Source organism: Perognathus longimembris, chromosome 3 (genome assembly GCF_023159225.1).
Source record: "Perognathus longimembris pacificus isolate PPM17 chromosome 3, ASM2315922v1, whole genome shotgun sequence".
Classification (NCBI taxonomy): domain Eukaryota; kingdom Metazoa; phylum Chordata; class Mammalia; order Rodentia; family Heteromyidae; genus Perognathus; species Perognathus longimembris.
Genome location: NC_063163.1, coordinates 95,057,913 through 95,081,136, shown reverse-complemented (window position 1 = coordinate 95,081,136; position 23,224 = coordinate 95,057,913). Strand labels below are relative to the sequence as shown.

Sequence of the window (23,224 nt, the reverse complement as noted above, 5' to 3'; positions counted from 1 at the left end):
TACTACTGCAAAATGGTGTAGGAGAAACATTAGGCACAAACAGGAACTTTTTTTGAAGAGTCCCAAGGGCATAGCAAATAAGATTTGACAAATGGGATTGCATCAAAATAAAATGTTTCTGCACAGCAAAGGACATATTTACTAAACTAGAAAAGACAGCCAACAGAATGAGAGATCTTTACCAGCAATACATCTGACAAAGGCCTAATAAACAAAATATATAAGGAGCTCAAGAAATTACCCCCCCCCAAACTAATAAACCAATTAGTAAATGGGCAAAGCAGCTAAATAGGGACTTCTCAGAAGATGTGAGAATGGCAAATAGACAGATGAGGAAATGCTCGACACTCTTGGCCATATAAGAAATGCAAATCAAAACGACTTTGAGATTCCATCTTACTCCAGTTAGACTGGCCAACATCTAGAATTTGAACAACAAATGCTGGTGGGGACCTAGGGAAAAAGGAACTCTATTGCACTGTTGGTAGGAATGTAAAATAGAACAACCACTCTGAAAGGCAGTCTAGAAGTTCTTCAGAAACTAAACATAGAGCTTCTTCCCTATGACACAGCCATACCACTCTTGGGCATCTACTCAGAACATTACATGCCAGGACAGAGTGAAGACACACATCCATGTTCATTACTGTGCAATTTACAATAGCCAAGTTAATTCATAATAGTCAAGTTATAGAAAGAGACTAGATGCCTTCAAACAGATAAGTGGATCGATACATGTTGTTCATATACACAGTAGAATTTTACTCATTCAGTAAAAATAAGATTATATTATTTATAGGGAAATGGATGGACCTAGAATAAATCATTTTAACTGAGGCAATCCAAACTCAAAGAGACAAATGGAACAAGTCTGGAAGCAAGATCTAAAGTGCAACTGAACATAATAATTTATATAGGACTCTAGGCATTCACACACAGTCATAGGAAAGGAAGATACTCTTTGTTTAGTTTTTTTTGCCAGTCCTGGGGCTTGAACTCAGGGCCTGAGCACTGTCCCTGGCTTCTTTTTGCTCGAGGCTAGCCCTTTGCCACTTGAGCCACAGTGCCACTTTGGGCTTTTTCTATATATGTGGTGCTGAGGAATCAAACCCAGGCTTCATGTATACAAGACAAGCACTTTACCACTAAAGGAAGATACTCTCATGGGAGAAACCCAAAGGCATAACTCCCCTGTACATTTAAAATACTATTTATTGAAACAAATTCCAGGAAATAGAAACATAGGTTTATTTTTTTGCTGTTGTTGGTGGTGGTAGTGGTTATTTGTTTTTGCTTTTGGGCTTTTTTGTTTTTTGCCAGTCCTGGGCCTTGAACTCGGGGCGTGAGAACTGAGCACTGTCCCTGGCTTCTTTTTTTTTTTTTTTTTGCCAGTCCTGGGGCTTGGACTCAGGGCCTGAGCACTGTCCCTGGCTTCTTTTTACTCAAGGCTAGCACTCTGCCACTTGAGCCACAGCGCCATTTCTGGCCGTTTTCTATATATGTGGTGATACGAGGTAAGCACTCTTTGCCACTAGGCCATATCCCCAGCCCCCCTGGGCTTTTTTTTTTTTTTTTTGTCCTTTTAGGGAGAGCAAAAGGGAGTATATAAATGGAGGAAGGGTAAACAAATGCAGTTGTGGTACTCAGTATACACTATGTAGAAAATGAACTATGCAACTTGTGAGCAGGGATGGGAGGGGAAAACCGGGAGAACACAAAGGAAGGCGTGACAGTGTTTAAAACAAATTGAATTGTACTGATTACCTGACTTAAGAAATGGTAACCCCTCTGTACCTTAATAATAATAAAAATTATATTTAAAATTTAGTTTTAGTAACACATAAAAAGGTATAAATTAGTTTGAGTCACTGCTTGACTGCATCCCATAAAATTCCTAACATGCAATGTGACAGTACTTAAGAGTCTTTGGGGGGAGGAGAGAGGCGGTAATGAAGTCTTTTTTCTTTTCTTTGGTTGGTCATGGGACTTGAACTCAGGACCTGGGCACTGTCCCTGAGCTTTGAGCTTTTTCACTCAAGGCTACCACTTTGAGCCACAGTGCTACCTGTGGTTTTCTGGTAGTTAATTGAAGATAAGAGTCTCATGGATTCTCCTATCCAGGCTGGCTTTGAACTCCAATCCTCAGATCTCTTGAGTAGTCAGGATTATAGGCATAAGCCACTAGTGCCCAGAAAAGTCTTTTTAAAAAAAAAAAAATTACTGGGCTGGGAATATGGCCCAGTGGTAAAGTGCTTGTCTCGTATACATGAAGCCCTGGGTTCGATTCCTCAGCACCATATATATAGAAAAAGCCGGAGGGGCTGGGGATATAGCCTAGTGGCAAGAGTGCCTGCCTCGGATACACGAGGCCCTAGGTTCGATTCCCCAGCACCACATATACAGAAAAACGGCCAGAAGCGGCGCTGTGGCTCAAGTGGCGGAGTGCTAGCCTTGAGCGGGAAGAAGCCAGGGACAGTGCTCAGGCCCGGAGTCCAAGGCCCAGGACTGGCCAAAAAAAAAAAAAAGAAAAGAAAAAGCCGGAAGTGGTGCTGTGGCTCAAGTGGCAGAGTGCTAGCCTTGAGCAAAAAGTAGCCAGGGACAGTGCTCAGGCCCTGAGTTCAAGCCCCAGGACTGGCAAAAAAAAAAAATTACTAGGCCTCCTACTTGCTTGCCTATCTAGTACTCCACTACTCAAGCCATGCCCCCAGCCTGGCCTTTATGTTGGTTATTTTGGAGACAGAATCTCCAAGACTTTTCTGTTAGAGCTAACCTTAAACTATCATCTTCCAAATCTCAGCCAGGACTACAGAAGTGAGATACCAGTGACTGGCTGGTAGTTGGGTTTTGAAGGTGTTCCCAGGATCGTATTAATGCCTTTGGAAGAGAATGAGACTAGAACTCACTATTTCTACCACGTGAGGTCACAGAAAGAAGGTACTAATAACTGGCCAGAACCAAGATCTTAGAATCCAGGTTGAGAAACAAATGTTTGGTAGTTAAGCCTTCCAATCTTTGGTACCTGTGATGATAGTCTGAATAAACTAAGATACTCATTTTAGTCCAGGCATTGGATTGCAAAACCATTGTAAACTTGGAGGTGAAATCTAGAGTTGGTCAAAAATATTCTAAGTTCTTAAATCTGGTTCTCGTTCAATTGTTTTTCTTCTGTATTTCCAGGACTTCAAATATTTCCGTGATGTAATGTTTTAAAGTCTACTAAAACTTAGGCATTTCCATGGATATTACTATTTGAAAATATACCTAAGAAAAAAGCCAGGCTATTCTTTTAGGTAGGAGCAGGGCCTATGGCAACATGGGACTGGCTACCAGGCACAGCACATACTCAGTGTTCACTAGCTCACAGGGCCATAGCTACGGAAAAGGTAAAAAGAACGATGTAGGTAAATGCTGTAGTTTGGATGAGGGTCCCCCAATGGTTCACCTGTAACAGCCTGGTTGTAAGGTGGCAGTATTAAGAAGTGTTGTAGGGGCTGGGGATATGGCCTAGTGGCAAGAGTGCCTGCCTCATATACATGAGGCCCTGAGTTCGATTCCCCAGCACCACATATACAGAAGATGGCCAGAAGTGGCGCTGTGGCTCAAGTGGCAGAGTGCTAACCTTGAGCAAAAAGAAGCCAGGGACAGTGCTCAGGCCCTGAGTCCAAGCCCCAGGACTGGCCAAAAAACAAAACAAACAAAAAAAAGAAGTGTTGTAGACTTAAGAGGTGAGGCCTCCTGGAAGGTCCACAAATCACTGGGCTATAAGCTAAAAGGGGACTATTGGTCTCTGATCTCTCTTTATCTTTCTCTGCTTTCTAATTCAAGATGTGACTTCCAGGTCTAATATGTACTCCTGCTATTGTCCTGACAGAGGCCAAATCAGTGGATATACCTTCACGTGCACATGCCTGATCATGAGTTAGTACCTAGATCAGGGCTTCTGAAAGTGGCTGGCAATCTCTTTTTCTTCTCTCTCTCTCTCTCCCTTGACTCCTCACCCTCTCTCTTTCTCTTGCTCTATGCCACCAACCCCCAGCCTGTAGGGTGGAGAAATGTCCTAGATGTATCACAACATAACAGAGAGGCCCTTGGAAGTCCACTGTGCTGAGGCTCTGGGGACCTGACCCACTGTTCCCCACAGTCCTGGGACGTGGATCCCTGGTATCACAGTCTAGTCAGCTGATAAATTTGGAAGTATCACACAGGCCAAAGCAGTCCAAAAAAAATCCTGCTGGAAAATTGCCTTCTTCTAGAGGACCTTGTGCCCACCAAGCTGACTAGAGGGCTAGAAAAACGTTTAGCAAGAACTCAGCTTTATTTGTTGGCCTTTCTCAGTCTTCTTGGCTGAGTGAGCTGTGGGCTCAAGCAACAACTGGAAGATATCCTGTACCACAGGGCTGGTGGTTAAAATAGAAGAAAGAATACAGAAGACTATGCCACAGTGGAGCTCTAGAGAGAGCAAGATAGCTCAGTGGTAGACTACTTGCCTAACAAACACAAGGCTTTGCGTTTAAATTCCAGTGCCCCCCCAAAAAGATAATTTTTGATGATTAAATTAAAAAGTGAGAGCAAGAAAGAGGCAGCAGCAGCCTGTCCCATCCAGCTCCCTCCTGCTTTCTATTGGGCTTCTGTTCTTCTACTTGGCCAGCCAGAGAGCCCCATTTTACTGACAACTGCTCCTCCCCCACAAGGCTGGAAAGTAACCCTGGTACCCTTTCTGTATCTAGTGTGGTCTGAATTTTCTGAATTTATCTGGATGTTATTCTACAAAAAAAGCTGCACCCCTCCCATGTAAAAAGCTGATAGTGAAACCACAACTGAGGCAATGTGCCCTTCAAAACATGTCCCCTGACCAGCCCTCTTAACTTATATAACTCCCGCATCACCTTCAGACAAAAGTGCTAAATTGCCCTTTCTTACCTCCAACATCGGGACTCGGCTCGGAATCCTTGGACATTGTTGTCCCCTCCAATCAAATACACGAAATTGTTGAGCACTGCAATGCCCTGGTTGGACATGCGGGGGGCCAAGGAGGCTGTGAAGTGCTTCCACTCTCCTACCATGGGGTTCAGGTACTTGGCTTGGTCACTGAGGACTGTAGATGGCGTGGAGTGAATGCCCCCAAAGCCCACAACACACTGGAAGTCTGAGCGCAGCTCTGTCTGTGGGCCCTGCAGGCTGGGCTGCAGGCTCTCATTCCGGTGGTACATGAGGGCACTGGCCACTGTGTCCCTCAGTGGGCTGGGGCCCAGCTTGTCATGCAACCGCTGCAGGACCTCAAATTCCATCAGGGGAAATCGCACAGTCTCGAGGAGCTTGGGGGGCTCATGCAGGGAGATCTGGTCAGCCTGCACCTGCTCCAGGGTGTAATGGTAAAGCAGGGCTCCCTCATATACCTCGGTCTCACAGGCCACCTCCAGGCGATTGCTGCTGAGGAGGGAATAGACCTTCTCCAGGGGAAGCTGGCGGTATTTGTCAGTCCGTGAGAAGGCCACAAAGTTTTTGAGGATGTAGGTGTCCAGCTGATCTGTCAGGCGGCTCAAGTCAAAGAGCTCTGCTAGCCGGTAAACATCGAGGATGTTTTCCTCATCTACCCAGGACATGAGAAAATCACAGCAGAAATGGATAATTTCTGGAATCTGCAAAAGAGGATACCCATTCAAATCTGGGCTGGAGAATAGTGTCTGAGGAGGAGAGAAAGGATGACAACAAAAATATAGCTGGGTATTACATATCTTGCACAGCTGGGTGACCCCTGTGCAGGCAAATAAGGGGGAAGCTCTCCTCAACCACACCCAGCCTGTTCTGACACACTACAGATGACTGGGGCTTACACCTTGCAGACTGATTGGGTTTAACCTTGGCTTACAAATGTGACATGTTCTTAATTTAAGTCTGTTTCCTTCCCTTCCCTCACCCTTTTTTTTCTTTTCTTCTCAGTTTCCTTACCTATGAAACAGAAATAAAGTAGGACTATGCTGAGAATGAGTGCACAGGAACTACCTGGCATAGAGGAAACCCTTGATATATGTCAAATGCCCTTTATGTCAAAAGCACTAGCTCTCCAGGGAAGGAGGAAACAGCACGAACCATCACTATGACACACATCCCTGATTTGGAAGGGGTCTGAGAATACTTGCTCTAACCCTAGGGCTTTCTAGGAAAGCCTGCCTCTTCAAAAGTATTGGAACCAAAAATATACCCAGCTTTTTTGCCTGCCAGACCTCTGCAGCTGAAGCCACAAGCTCAACACCATCACCAGGCCTCCCCAGGCCAGACTCCATGCCATTCACCACTTACATGCTCAGAGCTGCAGCAAGGTACTACTTAACCAATGAAATCTGGGCATGGTATCAGGTACCTGTCATCACAGCTCCAAAGGAAGATCATGGTCCAGACCAGCCCTGGAATAAATACTAGGTCATATTTGAAGAATAATAAAAGCAAAAAGGGCCAAAAGTGTGGTTCAAGTAGTACAATGCCTGCCTAAGGCCCTGAGTTCAGATTTTATTATCACCCAAAGTAATTTTTTGGAAATAACACATTGCATCTCTAATTAAATGGATATAGACTCCTTTAATACCATTATTCCCTAAACAACACAGGGAAATTATTTACATAGCATTTATATTGAATTAGCTATTACAGTAGTCCAGAGATGAATTTTTAAATGATGTATAGATTATATGAAAAATTTATATGAGAAACTTGAGCATCCTCACATTTTGGTATTTACAGAAAGTCCTGGAACCAATCCTGTAACATCTCAAGGGACACTGTGCTGACTTAGCCAACATCATCAACAAAGTAACCACTGGGAGGTTTAAAATCTGTTTTCTTTTCTTTTCTTTTTTTTTTTTTTTTTTGGCTTGTCCTGGGGCTTGGGACTCAGGGCCTGAGCACTGTCCCTGGCTTCTTTTTTGCTCAAGGCTAGCACTCTACCTCTTTGGCCACAGTGCTACTTCTGGCTTTTTCTGTTTATGTGGTGTTGAGGAATTGAACCCAGGGCTTCATGCATGCTAAGCAAGCACTCTACCACTGAGCTACATTCCCAGCCCAAAATCTGTTTTCTTCTTAACTCAAAAGAAACCTCACACCTATAATCCAAGCCACACAGGAAGCTAGCTGTTTCCCCTAAGATGGCCTCTGCAGCACTGGGGAAGATGCCTGATACTCTCACACACAATGGCCAAACCAACAAAGACAGCCTGTACATCTCTAAGCTGATGCTGAGGGAAAGGAGTGTTGGAAAGATGGTTTGGTGTCAGTGTGCATGAGTGACACATGGAGAAAGAGGAGGAGACAGAAATGGAGAATGGGAACTAAGACAAAAGAGAAGGAAAAGGAAATGGAGAGCAGAGATATCTTACAAACAAAGCTGGAGAGGATGACTTGTCCAAACTTAAAGACAGGGAATGGTAGAAGGGTTCGAGGAGCCTAAGGTACTGAGCCTAGGGCATTGGTAGAATGGTTACAGGACAGGAAGATTGAGGGAAGGGTGGCAGGCCTAGAAGGAGATGGAGGGTAAACCTCAACCTCACTGGAGGAGATATTCTACAGTATCTAAGGAGAGACAGCACTGGGAGGCCTGAGAACTAGATGAGGGTCCCAAAGTGACAATGATAGGGAGGTGGGGACAGAAAAAATCATTTCTGAACCAGGAACATGGGTAAAGCCTTCTGTTATAAAACCTGCCCTGACTCGATGCCATCCACCCCTCAAGCAAGTACAATAAAGTCAGTTGTAATCAGACCAACCCAACAAACACATTATTGGAACCTGGGAACAGGACATTGAGCTAAGTGGTACCTCCATACATCTCCCAAATAGCTTTTCCTATGACTTGAGTCATAGCTTGGAGCACACAATCATCTGAGGGAAAAAGCCAGAATGGTGAACTCAGTATAGCATTTCCTTTCACTTTCAAAAAAAAAAAAAAGGGGGGGGGAGAAGAGGTAACTCAACCTAGACTAGGTCTCTGATTTACAGCTCAAAAGCACTAGCAGGCCTAGCCTTCTGTGACTGTACCCACACTACTGAGATTCAACAGTAACTTCCAAAACCAGAATATACCACTAAAGCTCAAAAACACCTTTGACTTGTTAAGGAAGGCAAGTGTTTGAAAAAGAAAACTGTTTTAAAAAGATAGGGCCCTGTCTGGTGATGTATGTCTATAATATAGCTACTCAGAAGGCTGAGGCAGGAAGATTGTGAGGTTAAAGCCAATATAAGGGCTGGGAATGTGCTTGCCTAGCATGCATGAAGCCCTAGGTTCAATTCCTCAGCACCACATAAACAGAAAAAAGACAGAAGTAGCGCTGTGGCTCAAGAGGTTGAGTGCTAGCCTTGAGCAAAAAGAAGCCAGGGACAGTGCTCAGGCCCTGGGTCCCAAGCCCCAGGACTGGCAAAAAAATAAAAATAAATAAATAAAGCCAATGTAGGTATATAGTGAGACTGCCTCAAAAACAGAATGAGGGGAATAGCCAAACAGCGTGCACCTGCAAGCCATTCAGGCTTAGAGAGGGTCAGCACTGCCAAACACCACAGCACACAAGCTATCTCAAAGAAGCCCAAGAGCCAGTCCACTTGCCTCCTTTCTCTGTGGATATATTTTTTTTCTGGAAGGGAGATTAGGCCATAAGGAAGCAACAAGAGTAAAGGGTTGAGGCAAAAGAGGAGGCTTGGCCAGGGGTACTGGGAGCTGCTTTGCTTTAGCTCCCAGGGCTCAACAGAAAGACACCCGTCCCACCTCACAGCATCCTTCTGTTTGGTACCCTGGTCTTATTGATGCACTTCACGTTAGTGCAACTGCTGATGAACAGCACAGGTCTGCAAAATCACTCCAGGGGAATGTATCTGCCTTGCTTGACGAGGCAAGCCTCACCTGAAGCTGGCAGGCAGCAACCAGAGTTTCCTGCACGTTGCTCAGGTTGAGCTCTAGCTCAGAGGTGTATATGAAGTGCAGGATTTGGCACATGGCATTGTAGGACACACCGTGGATCAGGACCTCTTCCTGCTCCATCTCCTTCAATCCCCCAGCAAACATCCCTCTGCAAAGCAAAGAGACAGGCAATGGATTACACCAGTCAAAGAACATTCAGAGAGGACTACGTGCAGGTAGCAGGGCTGACAGGGGAATGGGCTGGCTGGAAGTGTGCCTGGTAGATTGCTGAGTACTGTGTGCTCTGAGTAAATCAGCGTATGGAAAGAGCCTGACCAAGCCTGGGCAACCATCCTAGAAATTGCCTGTCTCCCTTTCTATGGGCCCCATATGTGCCCTATGAAGGCAGGCCCAATCCCAGCTTGCTTGCTGCTTCATGCACAGGAACAGCTCCTAGGTCAGCAGCCAGCACCTCCAGAGTATGTTAGAAAGAATATGTTAATTAATGGGAAACAAGTAACAAATTTCATCTTGGCAATCATTTATTTAAGGAGTGCCTACTGCTAGGCAGGAAAGGCATCCCAGGTGAGGAGACAAGTGCACAGGTCCCATGGCAAACAACATGGCATTTAAGACACCCAAAACACGAGGACATAAGCAGGAAGTGAGGCAGGGCAAGGCAGGTGAGGGCAGTACCTACTACCTCTCGGTCCGTGTAGGATGTACACTGAAATCCCAGCTGGACTCTGCTGCAGGGGAATTTCACAGAGTAGCCAGAGCTGATGATTTGTTGGCCTAGAACAGAAGGCTACAGAAAGGGCTGGAGAAGGGTTGGCCTAGAACAGAAGGCTACAGAAAGGGCTGGAGAAAGGGCAGGAAAAACAGGTGGGAGTGACCCAACTGTCCTTGTGGGTGAACCTGGTCCTGAGGAGGATAGTGTAGCTGGAGAGGTGTAGCTGAGACAATCCTGAGGTAAAGAGAGAGGACCTGTTAACACAGTGATTCCAGAGGATGAGCGGTACTCTACTGGATGAAGCTGCAGGACAGACAGGGGAGGATTCACGAGAAACTGGTGTAGATGGGACAGTTGGAAGTTGTTATTGCACAGCCAGTATGAGACATCTGTGAGACATTAACAAAGTGGAGCCACTGACTAGGTATTATGAGGTAAGGAAGGGCAGGTGACCAAGGCTGAAGATTTATTTGATTATTGCTATATGGTGCAGGGGTGGAACCCAAGGCCTCATTCTTGTATTCTACTACATACCTCCAACCCCAGGTTTACACCAAAGGTTAAAATGACTGCCAGCAACTTGGAGATGGCAGAGTGCTACTTGTACATTTTACTTGTGTTTTGACCAGGTAACATACATGTAACATGACTCAAAATTCATAAAAGGCTGTGGTAGAAATCCTGATGACTCAGCTCCAAACCTTAAATCAGTTCCCTCCCAAGGCAGTGCCACTCATTAGGTGCAGCTGTGTTCTTTTTACTTTTGTTTACACTTAACAATATATCTTGGAAGCCAATCCTTACCTGAACACAGCTTGCCTTTCTTGCAAAGGCTGTCAGAATTGATTTAAATCTCTCTTCTTGGGGTACATTCAGTTTACATTCCGTTTACTGTTTTATTACACACTCACTCCCAGAATCTGCAATCTATACCTGGTAGATTTAATTCCCATTAATGCAGCCACTGGGTTAAAAGAGTTGGCACATTCACATAATGGTGCTGCCCACATGCTCTCCTTACATAATTCACCACACTGAAGACAGGTACCCACCTCCCATTCCATCCTCATTGTTTAAAAAGGTAACTGGCTGTAACTCTGCCACTATAATGGGAAGAAACCTTATTAGAAATGGGATAGAAGATCTCATCATAAAACTTGGTGAAAGTAGCTCACACCTATAACCCTAGCTACTCAGGAGACAGAGATCTGAGGATCACAATTCAAGCCAACCTAGGAAGGAAAGTCTGGAGACTCTTATCTCTAATTAACCACCAAAAAAAAAAAAAGCCAGAAGTGGAACTGTGGTTCAAGTGGTTGAGCAGCAGCTTTGAGGGAAAACCAAAATAACAATAAAAACAACTACGGGACAGGAGGCTGGGCACCAGAGACTCCTAACTACTCAAGAGGCTGAGATCTGATGTCTGTGATTCGAAGCTAACCAAGGCAGAAAAGTCTATGAGACTCTTATCTCCAATTAACTATCCAAAAGCCTGGTAGTATGTCTGTGGCTCTCAAGTGGTAGAGCACCAGCCTTGAGCACAAAAGCTCAGGAACAGCATCCAGGCCCTGAGTTCAAGCCTCACGTCTGGCACACACACACACATACACGACAAAAACAGTAGAACAAAAGACAAAAACACTACAGAACAATGTCCAGGACCCCTGAGTTCAAGCCTCAATACAGAGAGAGAGAGAGAGAAAGAGACAGAGAGACAGAGACAGAGAGAGCAAATACAGAACTATGTTGAAAATAAACTATACAACTTGTGGGTGGGGATAGAAGGGAACAACTGGGAGAGAGAGGGGGAAGAGGGTAACATTGTACAATAAGAAATGTAATGTAGGAACTGGGAATGTGGCTCAGTGGTAGAGTGCTTGCCTAGCATGCATGAAGCCCCAGGTTTGATTCCTTAGTACCACATAAACAGAAAAAGCCAGAAGTGGAGCTGTGGCTCAAGTGGTAGAGTGCTAGCCTTGAGCAAAAGAAGCTTAGTACCCAGGCCCTGAGTTCAAGCCCCAGGACTGGTGAGGGGAAAAGAAATGTAATGTACTCATAACCTATGTAACAATAACCTTTCTGTATATCACCGTTACAATAGCAAAAAAAAAAAAAAGAAAGAAAGAAAAAGGAATTATATGATCTCAAAAAAAATAATTTCCTCATGTGGGTAAGAATCTATTTTCTTTGCTGAACATTCTAGAATCTGCTAGTTTTCTATTTGACTCATTAAAAATAGTTGCCTTTTTCTTTGATTTTTTTCCCCCCACTTTTAAAAAAAGTTCATTGTGGGGTTTCAACTCAGGGCCTGGGCCCTGTCCCTGAGCTCTTTTGCTAAAGGCTAGCACTCTACCACTTTGGCCACAGCTCTACTTCTTGTTTTTGAATGGTTAATTGGTGATAAGAGTCTCACCTGGACTTTTTTCTGCCCCGGCTGGCTTTGAATCTTGATCCTCAGATCTTAGCCCCCTGAGTAGCTATGCTTAAAGGTGTGAGCCACCAATACCCTGCTTTTTCTCTTTTTCTGCTTTTTGATTTTTTAAAAAATGTCTGCCATGGGCTGGGGATATGGCCTAGTGGCAAGAGTGCTTGCCCCGTATACATGAGGCCCTGGGTTCAATTCCCCAGCACCACATATACAGAAAACGGCCAGAAGTGGCGCTGTGGCTCAAGTGGCAGAGTGCTAGCCTTGAGCAAAAAGAAGCCAGGGACAGTGCTTAGGCCCTGAGTTCAAGGCCCAGAACTGGCAAAAAAAAAAAAAAAAAACAAAAAAAAAACTGTCTGCCATGTGGAACGTTGATTTGGGTTGTTCAGACTGACTTTGAACTGTGATCCCCATATCTCAGCCTTCTGAATAGCTAGTATTATAGGCATAAGTCACTGGCACCCAGATGTTTTTTTTTGTTTTGTTTTGGGTTTTTTTGGCCAGTCCTGGGCCTTGGATTCAGGGCCTGAGCACTGTCCCTGGCTTCCTTTTTGCTCAAGGCTAGCACTCTGCCACTTGAGCCACAGCGCAGATGTTGTTTTTATTTTATGGAGATAGGGTCTCATAGGTAACCAAGGTTGACCCACAAACTCAATATCCTTCTACATCAGCCACCTGAGTGCTTGGATTATAGTAGGAACATATCACCACTACGGGCTGTCTTTTTTTGTTTGTTTGTTTTTTGTTTTTTTGTTTTTTGTTTTTTTTTGGCCAGTCCTGGGCCTTGTACTCAGGGCCTGAGCACTGTCCCTGGCTTCTTCCCGCTCAAGGCTAGCACTCTGCCACTTGAGCCACAGCGCCACTTCTGGCCGTTTTCTGTATATGTGGTGCTGGGGAATCGAACCTAGGGCCTCGTGTATCCGAGGCAGGCACTCTTGCCACTAGGCTATATCCCCAGCCCTGTCTTTGTTTTTAATGTAGTCAAATTTAGCATATTTTCTTGCTACTGAGGTTTTTTTGTCTTTCACGGGGCTTAAACTCAGGGCCTGGATGCTGTCCCTGAGCTTTTTATTGAAGGCTAGCATTCTACCAATTTGAGCTACAGCTCCACTTCCGATTTTCTGGTGATAAGAGCCTCATGGAGTTTCCTGTCCAGGCTGGATTTGAACCATGGTCCTTAGAGCTCAGCCTTCTGAGTAGTTGGGATTACATACAGTGCCCTTGCCACCAAGTGTTATGAAAAGATCTTCCTTCTAAGATTATAGTAGAAAACATTGATGTTTCCTTCTATTTTACTGTTTAATCTTAAATACTTAAAGCTGGGTACCAGTGGTGTATGCCTGTAACCCTAGCTACTCAGGAGGCTGAGATCTGAGAATTGTGGCTCAAAGCCAGGCTAGGCAGGAAACTCCATGAGACTCTTATCTCTAACAAGGTACTCAAAAAATCTGGAAGTATTGCTGTGCAAGTGTTTGGAGTGCTCACCTTGAGCAAAGGAAGCTCAGGAACAGCAAGCACCCAGGCCCAGAGTTCAAGCCCCAGGAGAGGTAAAAACAAACAAACAAACAAAAAAGCACTTGAAATGGCTTATCAGTAGTAGGGCATGTATTAAGCATAGGTGAAATCTCTGGGTTTGATCTCTAGCACTGGAAGTTGGGGGGGGGGGGGTGCTAGAGGTTCATGCTTGTAATCCTAGTCATACTTGTGATCCTAGCTATTTGGGAAGCTGACAACAGGAGGATAGCAATTCCAGACCAGCCAAGGCTGAAAAGTTATTGAGATCCCCTCTCAATCTATAGCTGGCACACAGAGTTCCTGATATATTTTTTTTTTATTTTTGAGCCTCCTAGTTTTTTCCCCTCTATATTTCTATCTCTTCTAAGAGCAGAAAAAAAGCATGGCTATAGAATCAGTGCAAAGAAGACCCTCTTCCTCTAACAGAGGTTTTATCACAATGGCCTCAAGTAACCCAATATGTAGGTTCCTAGGCATGATATCACCATGGCCTAGAGCTGTTATACATGTAGGCCTCTGGGAATCATGGCCTATTGTCCTGAGAAGACTTGCATGTGAACAGCAGACTTGTTGTACCCCAGAGATTGTGCACTGGAATGGACACAAAAGGGCTATGATACATGAAGAGCTCATACAGGCTAGGTGGAGCCTCCGATTGGGTTTGGAGACTAACATGTCCCACAGGCTGTCCAATGATCTCAAAAGTCATGTACCTCTCTCCTAGAGATACCTTATTAACCTTTGCACCACACACCTAGGATGTACCTTCCTTGAAGGCCCATCTCATCTGAAAGGAGCTCTACTTATCTTCTTCTTCAATATGCCTTTGCTATTTTACTTTTCCTCTGTGTCCATGGACTCCTTCTTGGAGACCACAGAGACAAAGATCCCCATCCAGGCATTACAGTTCATTGGTATCACTTCCACTAGAATCAAATATTGTAGCTTTATAGCATCTCCACTATAGTTTAGGACTAGTCTCTTTTTTTTTTCTTCCAGTAGGTTGTGAGGCTTGAACTCAGGGCCTGGACACTGTCTCTAAGTTTTTTTGCTCAAGCCTTGCACTCTACCACTTTGAACCACAGCTCCACTTATAGTTTTCTGATGGTTAATTGGAGATAAGAGTCTCATGGATTTTCTTACCTGGGCTGGCTTCAGACTGCAATCCTCAGGTCTCAGCTTCCTGAGTAGCTAGTATTACAGGCACGAGGCATCAGTGCCCAGTGAAAGCAGTTTTAAAGGTGTAGATTTTGAAGATTCTCATCTGATAAGTTGAGGGCAGGCTGCTGTGAAGTGTGTATGGTGGTCTGTTCTTATGTTATCTGTAACATTTTACTGAAATTCAAAAGTTTACATTGGGGTCTGGGAATATGGCCTAGTGGTAAAGTGCTCGCCTCATATACATGAAGCCCTGGGTTCGATTCCTCAGCACCACATATATAGAAAAAAGCCGGAAAGGGGCACTGTGGCTCAAAAGGTAGAGTGCTAGCCTTGAGCAAAAGGAAGCCAGGGACAGTGCTCAGGCCCTAAGTCCACACCCCAGGACTGGCAAAAACAAACAAACAAAAAACAAAAACAAGGGCTGGGAATATGGCCTAGTGGTAAAGTGCTCGCCTCATATACATGAAGCCCTAGGTTCAATTCCTTAGCACCACATATACAGAAAACGGCCAGAAGTGGCGCTGTGGCTCAAGTGGCAGAGTGCTAGCCTTGAGCAAAAAAGAAGCCAGGGACAGTGCTCAGGCCCTGAGTTCAAGCCCCAGGACTGCCAAAAAACAAAATGAACAAACAAACAAAACCAAACAAACAAAAGTTTACATTGTGTAACAGTGTTCTGAAATTCATTCCTTCTGAATGAAGCATTGAAATCATATTTAACATGCTCTATTTCTTAATATTATATTAGTTATACCCAAACTGATAAGCAATTGAGCCACAGCTGCACTTTTGACCGTCTGCTGGATAATTGGAGATAAAAGCTTTTTGGACTTTCCTAACCCTCTGACTTCAATCTGCAATCCTCAGATCCTAGCCTTCTGAGTAGCTAGGATGATAGGCAGGAGCCACCAGTGCCCAGCTATGACTGACTCTCTTTTTATTACTGTTGTCTTTACAATTTCCTGACCACTGCTTGCATTTTTCACCCGAACTTTATAGAAAACCACCTTCACCATAAACCCTCTTGGGAACATGGTTAATATCTAGATTAATGTACAGATGCCATCTTTGCAATCTCTATATGTCCAGCCATGCTTAGGGTCTCTTTGGAAGCCTTGTAAGTCATTTTTCTACAGACCTGGCACATGTGTGGTAAGTTTATTGCCAGACCTTATATTCTACATGTAGCTAGCCCCTTGAGCCTTCCTCATGCACTCTGAAGCTGTCTGGACCTTCCAGAGCTGTGCTATTATACACAAGTCCTTATGCAATTGCCTTGCCCACCACCTGCAGGATCAGGCTTGCAACCACAGTTTGGTGACACTGGAAGCACAATCCCTTGAGCAGGGTATGGGCACTTGGATTGTCACAAATTCTACCATCTTAAGAAAAGATCCGGGCTGGGGATATAGCCTAGTGGCAAGAGTGCCTGCCTCGGATACACGAGGCCCTAGGTTTGATTCCCCAGCACCACATATACAGAAAACGGCCAGAAGTGGCGCTGTGGCTCAAGTGGCAGAGTGCTAGCCTTGAGCGGGAAGAAGCCAGGGACAGTGCTCAGGCCCAGAGTCCAAGGCCCAGGACTGGCCAAAAAAAAAAAAAAAAAAAAAAAGATCCACCTGGATTGGAGGTTTGGCCCAGGTGGTAAAGTTCAAGTGAAAGGAAGCAACAAAAAGTGAGTTCAAGTCCTAGTCTCAGACAATTGAAAAAATTCATTGAATAAACCTTGATTGGACCTTGAATGGAGGAGATAGGGAGGAGATATAAATGAGACATTTGGAGATGACCAGAAAAACCTGAATATCACAAAAGCATTAAATGATTATTTTTACTTATAATTGCATTACAAATAATCCTCAGAGAGGATACACATCAAGCTAGTGTTCTATCATTATATAGCCATTCCCCACCTTAATTTTTTTGCCATAATTTCTGTTACAAATATGTAGTTATATATATATATATATTAGAATTAAAGTATATTATATGGAAATATCACAATGAAACCCCTTTATAAAATTAATATTTGCTAATAAATTAATTAAATGTCCAACCTGATACAGTAGTTCACAATTGTAGTCCTAGCTTATTAGGAGGTAGAAACAGGACAATTCCAAGTTTGAGGCCAGCCCAGAAAAAGTAAGACTCTATCCCAGAAACAATAAGAACAGCAACAAAAAAGATCTGTGTAACATGCCTCAAGAGGTGCAGGGCTTGGCTGGGTACTATTGGTTCATGCCTATAATCCTAGCTACTCAGGAGACTGAGAGCTGAGGACTAGGGTTTGAAGCCATGGGGGCAAGAAGACCATGAAATTCTTATCTCCAATTAACCACTAAAAAGACAGAAATGGGGCTCAAGTGGTAGAGTTTTGCCTTAAGCAAAAAAGCTAAGGGAGGGCTGGGAATATGGCCTAGTGGCAAGAGTGCTTGCCTCATATACGTGAAGCCCTGGGTTCGATTCCCCAGCACCACATATATAGAAAATGGCCAGAAGTGGGGGAAAAAAGGTTACAATGGTAAAATAAAATTCCCAGGGGTTGGGAAATGACGTGGGAGGGTAGGATAAACTGATCCTTCCCTGAATATACATTTCCACCTATTCAAAAAAGTTGTTTTTATTTTTGCTTTTGTTCTTGGTTTTGTTGTTGTTGTTTTGCCAGTCCTGGGGCTTGAACTCAGGGCCTGGGCACTGTCCCTGAACTTCTGTTGCTCAAGGCTTGCACTCTACCACTTGAGCCACAATGCCATTTCTGGCTTTTTCTGCTTATGTGATACTGAGGAATGGAACCCAGGGCTTCATGCATGCCAAGCAAGCACTCTACCACTAAGCCACATTCCCAGCCCCTCAAAAAGTTTCTTAACTATAGAAATGGATGTTCAAGGCTATCATATGCTTGTTAACTGTGTCAGTAGATGTACACAGATACTTGCTAGGTCACTATTGGTCGATTAACAATATGCATTTTAAGGAAGATTCTCTAACACAGAGCTATATGTTTCTTTCTGGGAAATGCCACCTTGCTAAGGTCTAATGCTCTGTAAGTTCTATTAAGTGCAGTTGAGCTCAGAAAGATAAGAGTCCCTCTGAGGATTTTAACAAAACCAATAAGCTACAGTTTTATTTTTCTGTTTGGAGTTATCTGCCCAATTTTGATGTCAGTGTTATACAAGATGATGTAAAAATTTTTGGAACCCTTTTTTTCCCCCCTCTGGTCCTGGGACCTGAACTCAGGGCCCTGGCACTGTCCCTGAGCTTTTATGCTCAAGGCTGGTACTCTACCCACTTGAACTACAGCTTCACTTTCTGGCTCTTGGTATTTAGTTGAAAATAAGTGTCTCATGGACTTTACTGCTAAGGCTGGTTTTGAATTGTAATCCTCAGAACTCAGCCTCCTGGCTTCTTTTTTTTTTTTTTTTGGCCAGTCCTGGGCCTTAGACTCAGGGCCTGAGCACTGTCCCTGGCTTCTTTTTGCTCAAGGCTAGCACTCTGCCACTTGAGCCACAGCGCCACTTCTGTATATGTGGTGCTGGGGAATTGAACCCAGGGCCTCATATATACAAGGCAAGCACTCTTGCCACTAGGCCATATCCCCAGCCCCCTTTTTTTTTTTTGAGAAAATATCAATGATATCACCGGGGCCAAGCATGTGGATACAGGCCTGTAATTGCAGATACACAGAAAGCAGATATGGAGGAATCAAAGCTGGAGGCTAGCTGGAGCAAAAGGTTCCTGAGACCCTAGGTCAACCAATAAAAAGGTGTACCATGGTATACACCTGTCATCACAGTTATATGGGAAACATAAATAAGAGGATCATAGGCCAGGCCAGTCAGGCAAAGGTGAGACCCTATTCAAAAAATAAAGAAGGAAAAAGGACTATAGGCATGGATCAAGTGGTAGAGTAACTCCATGGCCTGGGGGGGGGGGGGGGGGGAAAGCTGGTCATGGGCATAGTGGCACATGTCTGTAATCCCAGGTATAAGAGAAGAAGTATGAGGATAGTACAGACCAGCTTAGGCAAAAAGGTATGACACTGTATCTGAAAAATCACAGCAAAAAAAGGCAGGGGGTATAGCTTAAGTAGAAGAGCACTTGACAAGTAAGTCCAAGTCCCTGAGTTCAAACCCCAGTACAAAATAAATAAATAGCATTATAGTCTATTCCTTGAAAACGATGACTAGGGCTGGGAATGTGGCTTCACGGTAGAGTGCTTGCCTAGCATGCATGAAGCCCTGGGTTCGATTCCTCAGCACCACACAAACAGAAAAAGCTGAAAGTAGTGCTGTGGTTCAAGTGGTAAAGTGCTAGTCTTGAGCAAAAGGAAGCCAGGGACAGTGCTCAGGCCCTGAGTTCAAGCCCCAGGACTGGCAAAAAAAAAAAAAAGTATGACGACTCTGGAAAATATCAAGACTTTGTACATTTGTAGGGAATGTAACTTTTTTTTCTCATGGCGGAGGTGAAGTCCTGTCAACTTAAATTTTCTAGTGGTTAACAATTTTGTTTCGTTTTTCAAAATCACAGGCATCAACTTAAAATAGTCTGTGTAATTCACAGATGGTATGTAAACAAAGGGAGGAGATGACTCAGGGGACCATATACAGGAAAGAGCTCTTTGGTCTTACATCACTGAGCCATTTCCGGTTTTCTGGTGGTTAGTTGGAGATAAGAGTCTCATGGACTTTCCTGCCTGGACTGGCTTTGAACTGGAATCCTCAGATTTAAGCCTCCTGAATAGCTAGGATTACAGGCGTAAGCCTCCAGCACTCAGCTGTCACCTGGTTCTTATTGTTGATATCTATAGCTGGCACTGGATGCTCTCAACAATGTTAATTGTCAAGTAACAGTTACCTGCTATGTCCTTAACATTGAGTTATGAATTAAAAGTAGTACTGTAGTACCTAATATTCCTTTAAAAAAACTTTCAAAGAGCCTATCAATTTTTCTGTTATTGAGGCTTTTAAATTGAAAGCTGATGGTTAGTCTTGCACCATTTTTTTGTCTAGTGTGTATACTTGAATGGTTGTGGAGTTATGAAAGATTAGAGACAATTTGAGTAAGTTTTCTTTATAGTGTAAAGCTTATGAGCTAATACAGTCTATATTCATATTTTCCCTATGTGTCCCCACCTGTAAGATCTAGAATAGAGTATTTGTCAACAGTTAGTCTCATTGATAGAATATAGGTGAGAAAATAGTTCATTCCTTTTTTATTGTTGTTGTTGCTATTCCAAGACCAGAACTTGAACTCAATACCTGATACTTTGCTTACTGGCTGGTGCTCTACCAACTGAGTCAAGCCTCTAATCTCAAAATAGTTCATTCCCAAGAAGCTCAGAATAAACTGGGGTCTAGAACAGGATTACATTGAAACTCTTCAAGTGACTAGAGCCAAAAAAAAATTTTTGGTACATGTAAACTCTCCATCCTTCATTCTACTTTAGACTCTAGATAGGCTCTTCTTTTGTGTTAAATCTTCTATAATTGCAAGATCGCTCAACATGGTTCTATCTACTGAGATGAAAAATTAAAGTTGATTAAAAAAGGACAAAGGAGAGCAAGGGAAGGGGTAACATCATCCAAAAAGAAATATTCTCATTACCTGACTTACATCATTGTAGTCCCTCTGTTCATCACCTTTAATAAAAATAGTAAAGTTAATTTAAAAAAAAAAAGGATGCCAGGCACCAGTGGTTCATGCCTGTTATCCTAGATACTCAGGAGGATGAGATCTGAAGATCACAGTTCTGAGCCAGCCTGGACAGAAAAGTCCCCATGAGACTCTTATCTCCAATTAACTGCTCAAAAACTGGAAGTCGCACTATGGCTCAAAGTGGTAGAGCACTAGCCTTCAGCAAAAGCACTCAGGGCCAAGGCCTTGAGTTCAAGCCCCACAACTGACAAACAAACAAAAAGGGAAATAAATCCTACAACTTGAAAGTGAAGTCTTGTTCTTGTACATGATTTCTGTTCTTAAAAACTAATTCACTTAGTAAGTAAACTGGACAAAGCTAGCTGTCAGGTCCTGTCTCCCTTTACTGGATCCTCAGGGTTCAGCATGTGTCTTTCTAGATCTTCCAAGCCTCCATCCTATCCTGTGCCTCTGCTCCTTGTCAGTAGACACCCTGTCTTGCCTGTAAGAGGCTGTATTAGACAATGCAGAAGGGAATGCCACTTTCAGCAATAACCTGCACCATGTCTCAGCACATGGCCCACAGGACCAACACCTATACAGGACTGCGGAGCCCCAGGCCTGAGACCAACCAACTCCAAATGCCCTTCTCTCTACTCTTGCTCATGTCAGGTATTATAAACCTTTTAAGGGCAGGGTTGTGTCTCAGTGGGTTATATTCCTAGGACTGAGGAGGAAAACAAAAACCCTAAACCGGGAACTAGAATGGGATGAAATGGGGCTCCATAGCCCTAGTTGTCAGTCCTCCCTCTTGAGACTCGTCCCTCCCACTCAGTGAAAGGAGGGTCTCAGCAACCTTCTCAGGTCCAAAGCTGTGCAGACAAAGGGGGAAAATGAAGTATAAAAATTTATTCATGTAAGAACTAGCTATTACTGGACATGGTAGTTCAAACCTATAAGCCTAGCATTCAGAATGGAGAGTCAATGCTACAGAATGAGAACTTGTCTCAAAAAACAAATTTAAAAACTCCTATCTACTCAAGAGGCTGAGACAAAGCAGATTTGAGTTTCAAAGCCAGAATCTAGTCTAGGAAGAAAAGTCCCCAGAGACTGGTTCTTCCCAGTGTGTCAAATGCTGACATGAGGTCATACAGGAAGCCATGAGAAAATACTGAGGGGGTTGCAGAGCCCACTGGGAGTGCCAGAGGCTAATATCTGAGGATGGGAGAGATGAGCTGGAGAATGCGTTGTCAGGGAAGGGGTGACTCCAAACATCATATAGCTGTGTAAACAACGTATAAACAGTAACAACAACAAAAACCTGGCTTTTGGCTATTTCAGTCCCATTAGAGGACTGACCAGGGCTCACATGTACTCCCTTGGTGGTATTAAAATAATGAGGAAAGAGAGCTATTGAAAAACATGGGATAAAGTATTATAATATATTTTTAATTGTATGGTATGTGCATGAAGAGAGAGAAAACAATGTAGCAATGTTAACAACTGATACATATAGATTTCTTTTTTTTTTTTGCCAGTCCTGGGGCTTGAACTCAGGGCCTGGGCACTGTCCCTGAGCTTCTTTTGCTCAAGGCTAGCACTCTACCACTTGAGCTACAGAGCCACTTCTGGCTTTTCCTGTTTATGTGGTACTGAGGAATCAAACCCACCGCTTTATACATGGTAGGCAAGCATTCTACCACTAAGCCACATTCCCAGTCTGATTTAATATTTTTCAAAATGAAAATGGGGATGGAAACCGGAGTAAAGGAAAAAAATAAATATATTTTACACCAAAATATGTTTGCAGCAAAATGATTCATTTTATGAAATGTTGCTGAGCATGACTATCTTTTGAAGAAAGAATATGACCAATAAACAAGACAATTCAAAGAAAAACTCCTTCTGTGTCATACTTGTTGACTGAATCTCCACAGCAGGCAGCAGGAAAGGCTCCAGGAAGTGTGGGAATCAGCTACCATTGGTGCCAGCCAGCACACCTGCCTCGCAGAGGCAGGATCACCTGTTTTCCTATCTTTATTAAAAAAGCAGGTGTGGGCAACTCACCTGAAGTAGTCGCAGGATGCAGCCAACAGGATACGATGGGCCTCAATGTGTCTCCCTTCTACCACCAGGACAACATCGAATAGGATCCCACTGTCCCGGAGAGCCAGAAGTCCCCTGAGCAGGGCCTGGGAGTGCTGTGTGCTTCGGTAGGTATTGTTGGCACAGTGTGGGTTGGAGGGATGTGTAGGCAACTTGCACAGCTGGGTGAACTCCTGTTCCTCCGCCATTTTGACAGCCACACCAGCCCTTACCACTGTGGCCCTATCAGCTGGCAAGATAGAGGGAAAAGGGAGTGAGCAGTCAGGCAGCACACTTACTACACACCACACTAGCTAACTCTGTACTCCAGGGTAGTTGCTGCTATGCCTCCCCGCAGCTCACCTGTGCCTTCCCTATCACTCCAAATCCACTAGCCCCCTGTCACCTCAGCTCTGATCCTACTTGGCCTTCATCCCATTTAGTCTCCTTCAGCACTGCAGTAAAACAGAAGGGTTCTGAGCCAGTTATGGTGATGCTTGCTTGCAATCGCAGCTACTTGGGAGTCGGAGGGAGAGTATTTCAAATTTGAGACCAGCCTGGGCAACTTAACAAGACCCTGTCTCATAATATAAAAAGGGTTAGAAGCCAAGCACTGGTGGCTCCTGCCTATTATCCTTGATACTCAGGAGGCTGAGATCTGAGGACCCTGGTTTGAAGCCAGTCCAGGCAAGAAAGTCCATGAGAGACTTTTTTTTCTGATTAACCACAATAAAGAATGGAGTAGAGCTGTGGCTCAAGTGGAAAAGCACTAGCCTTCAGCACAAAAGCTCAGGGA

The 23,224-nt window shown here is 44.0% G+C and overlaps 1 protein-coding gene across 3 annotated transcripts in view; it reads right to left on the bottom strand.

Moving 5' to 3' along the window:
• Klhl22 (kelch like family member 22) overlaps positions 1 to 23,224 on the bottom strand; it is a 53,351-nt gene that overhangs the window by 24,097 nt on the left and 6,030 nt on the right. For 2 of the 3 annotated variants that reach the window (XM_048343440.1, XM_048343441.1), the window contains exons 2-4: positions 22,411 to 22,678; positions 8,885 to 9,050; positions 4,921 to 5,639 (exon numbers count right to left, since the gene is read on the bottom strand). In XM_048343440.1, the coding sequence (XP_048199397.1) occupies positions 4,921 to 5,639; positions 8,885 to 9,050; positions 22,411 to 22,637 (1,112 nt within the window). In that variant the 5' untranslated portion in view covers positions 22,638 to 22,678. Of the gene's footprint in view, positions 1 to 4,920; positions 5,640 to 8,884; positions 9,051 to 20,313; positions 20,349 to 22,410; positions 22,679 to 23,224 lie in introns of those variants that run through there. The other variant, XM_048343442.1, reaches the window with a different exon arrangement.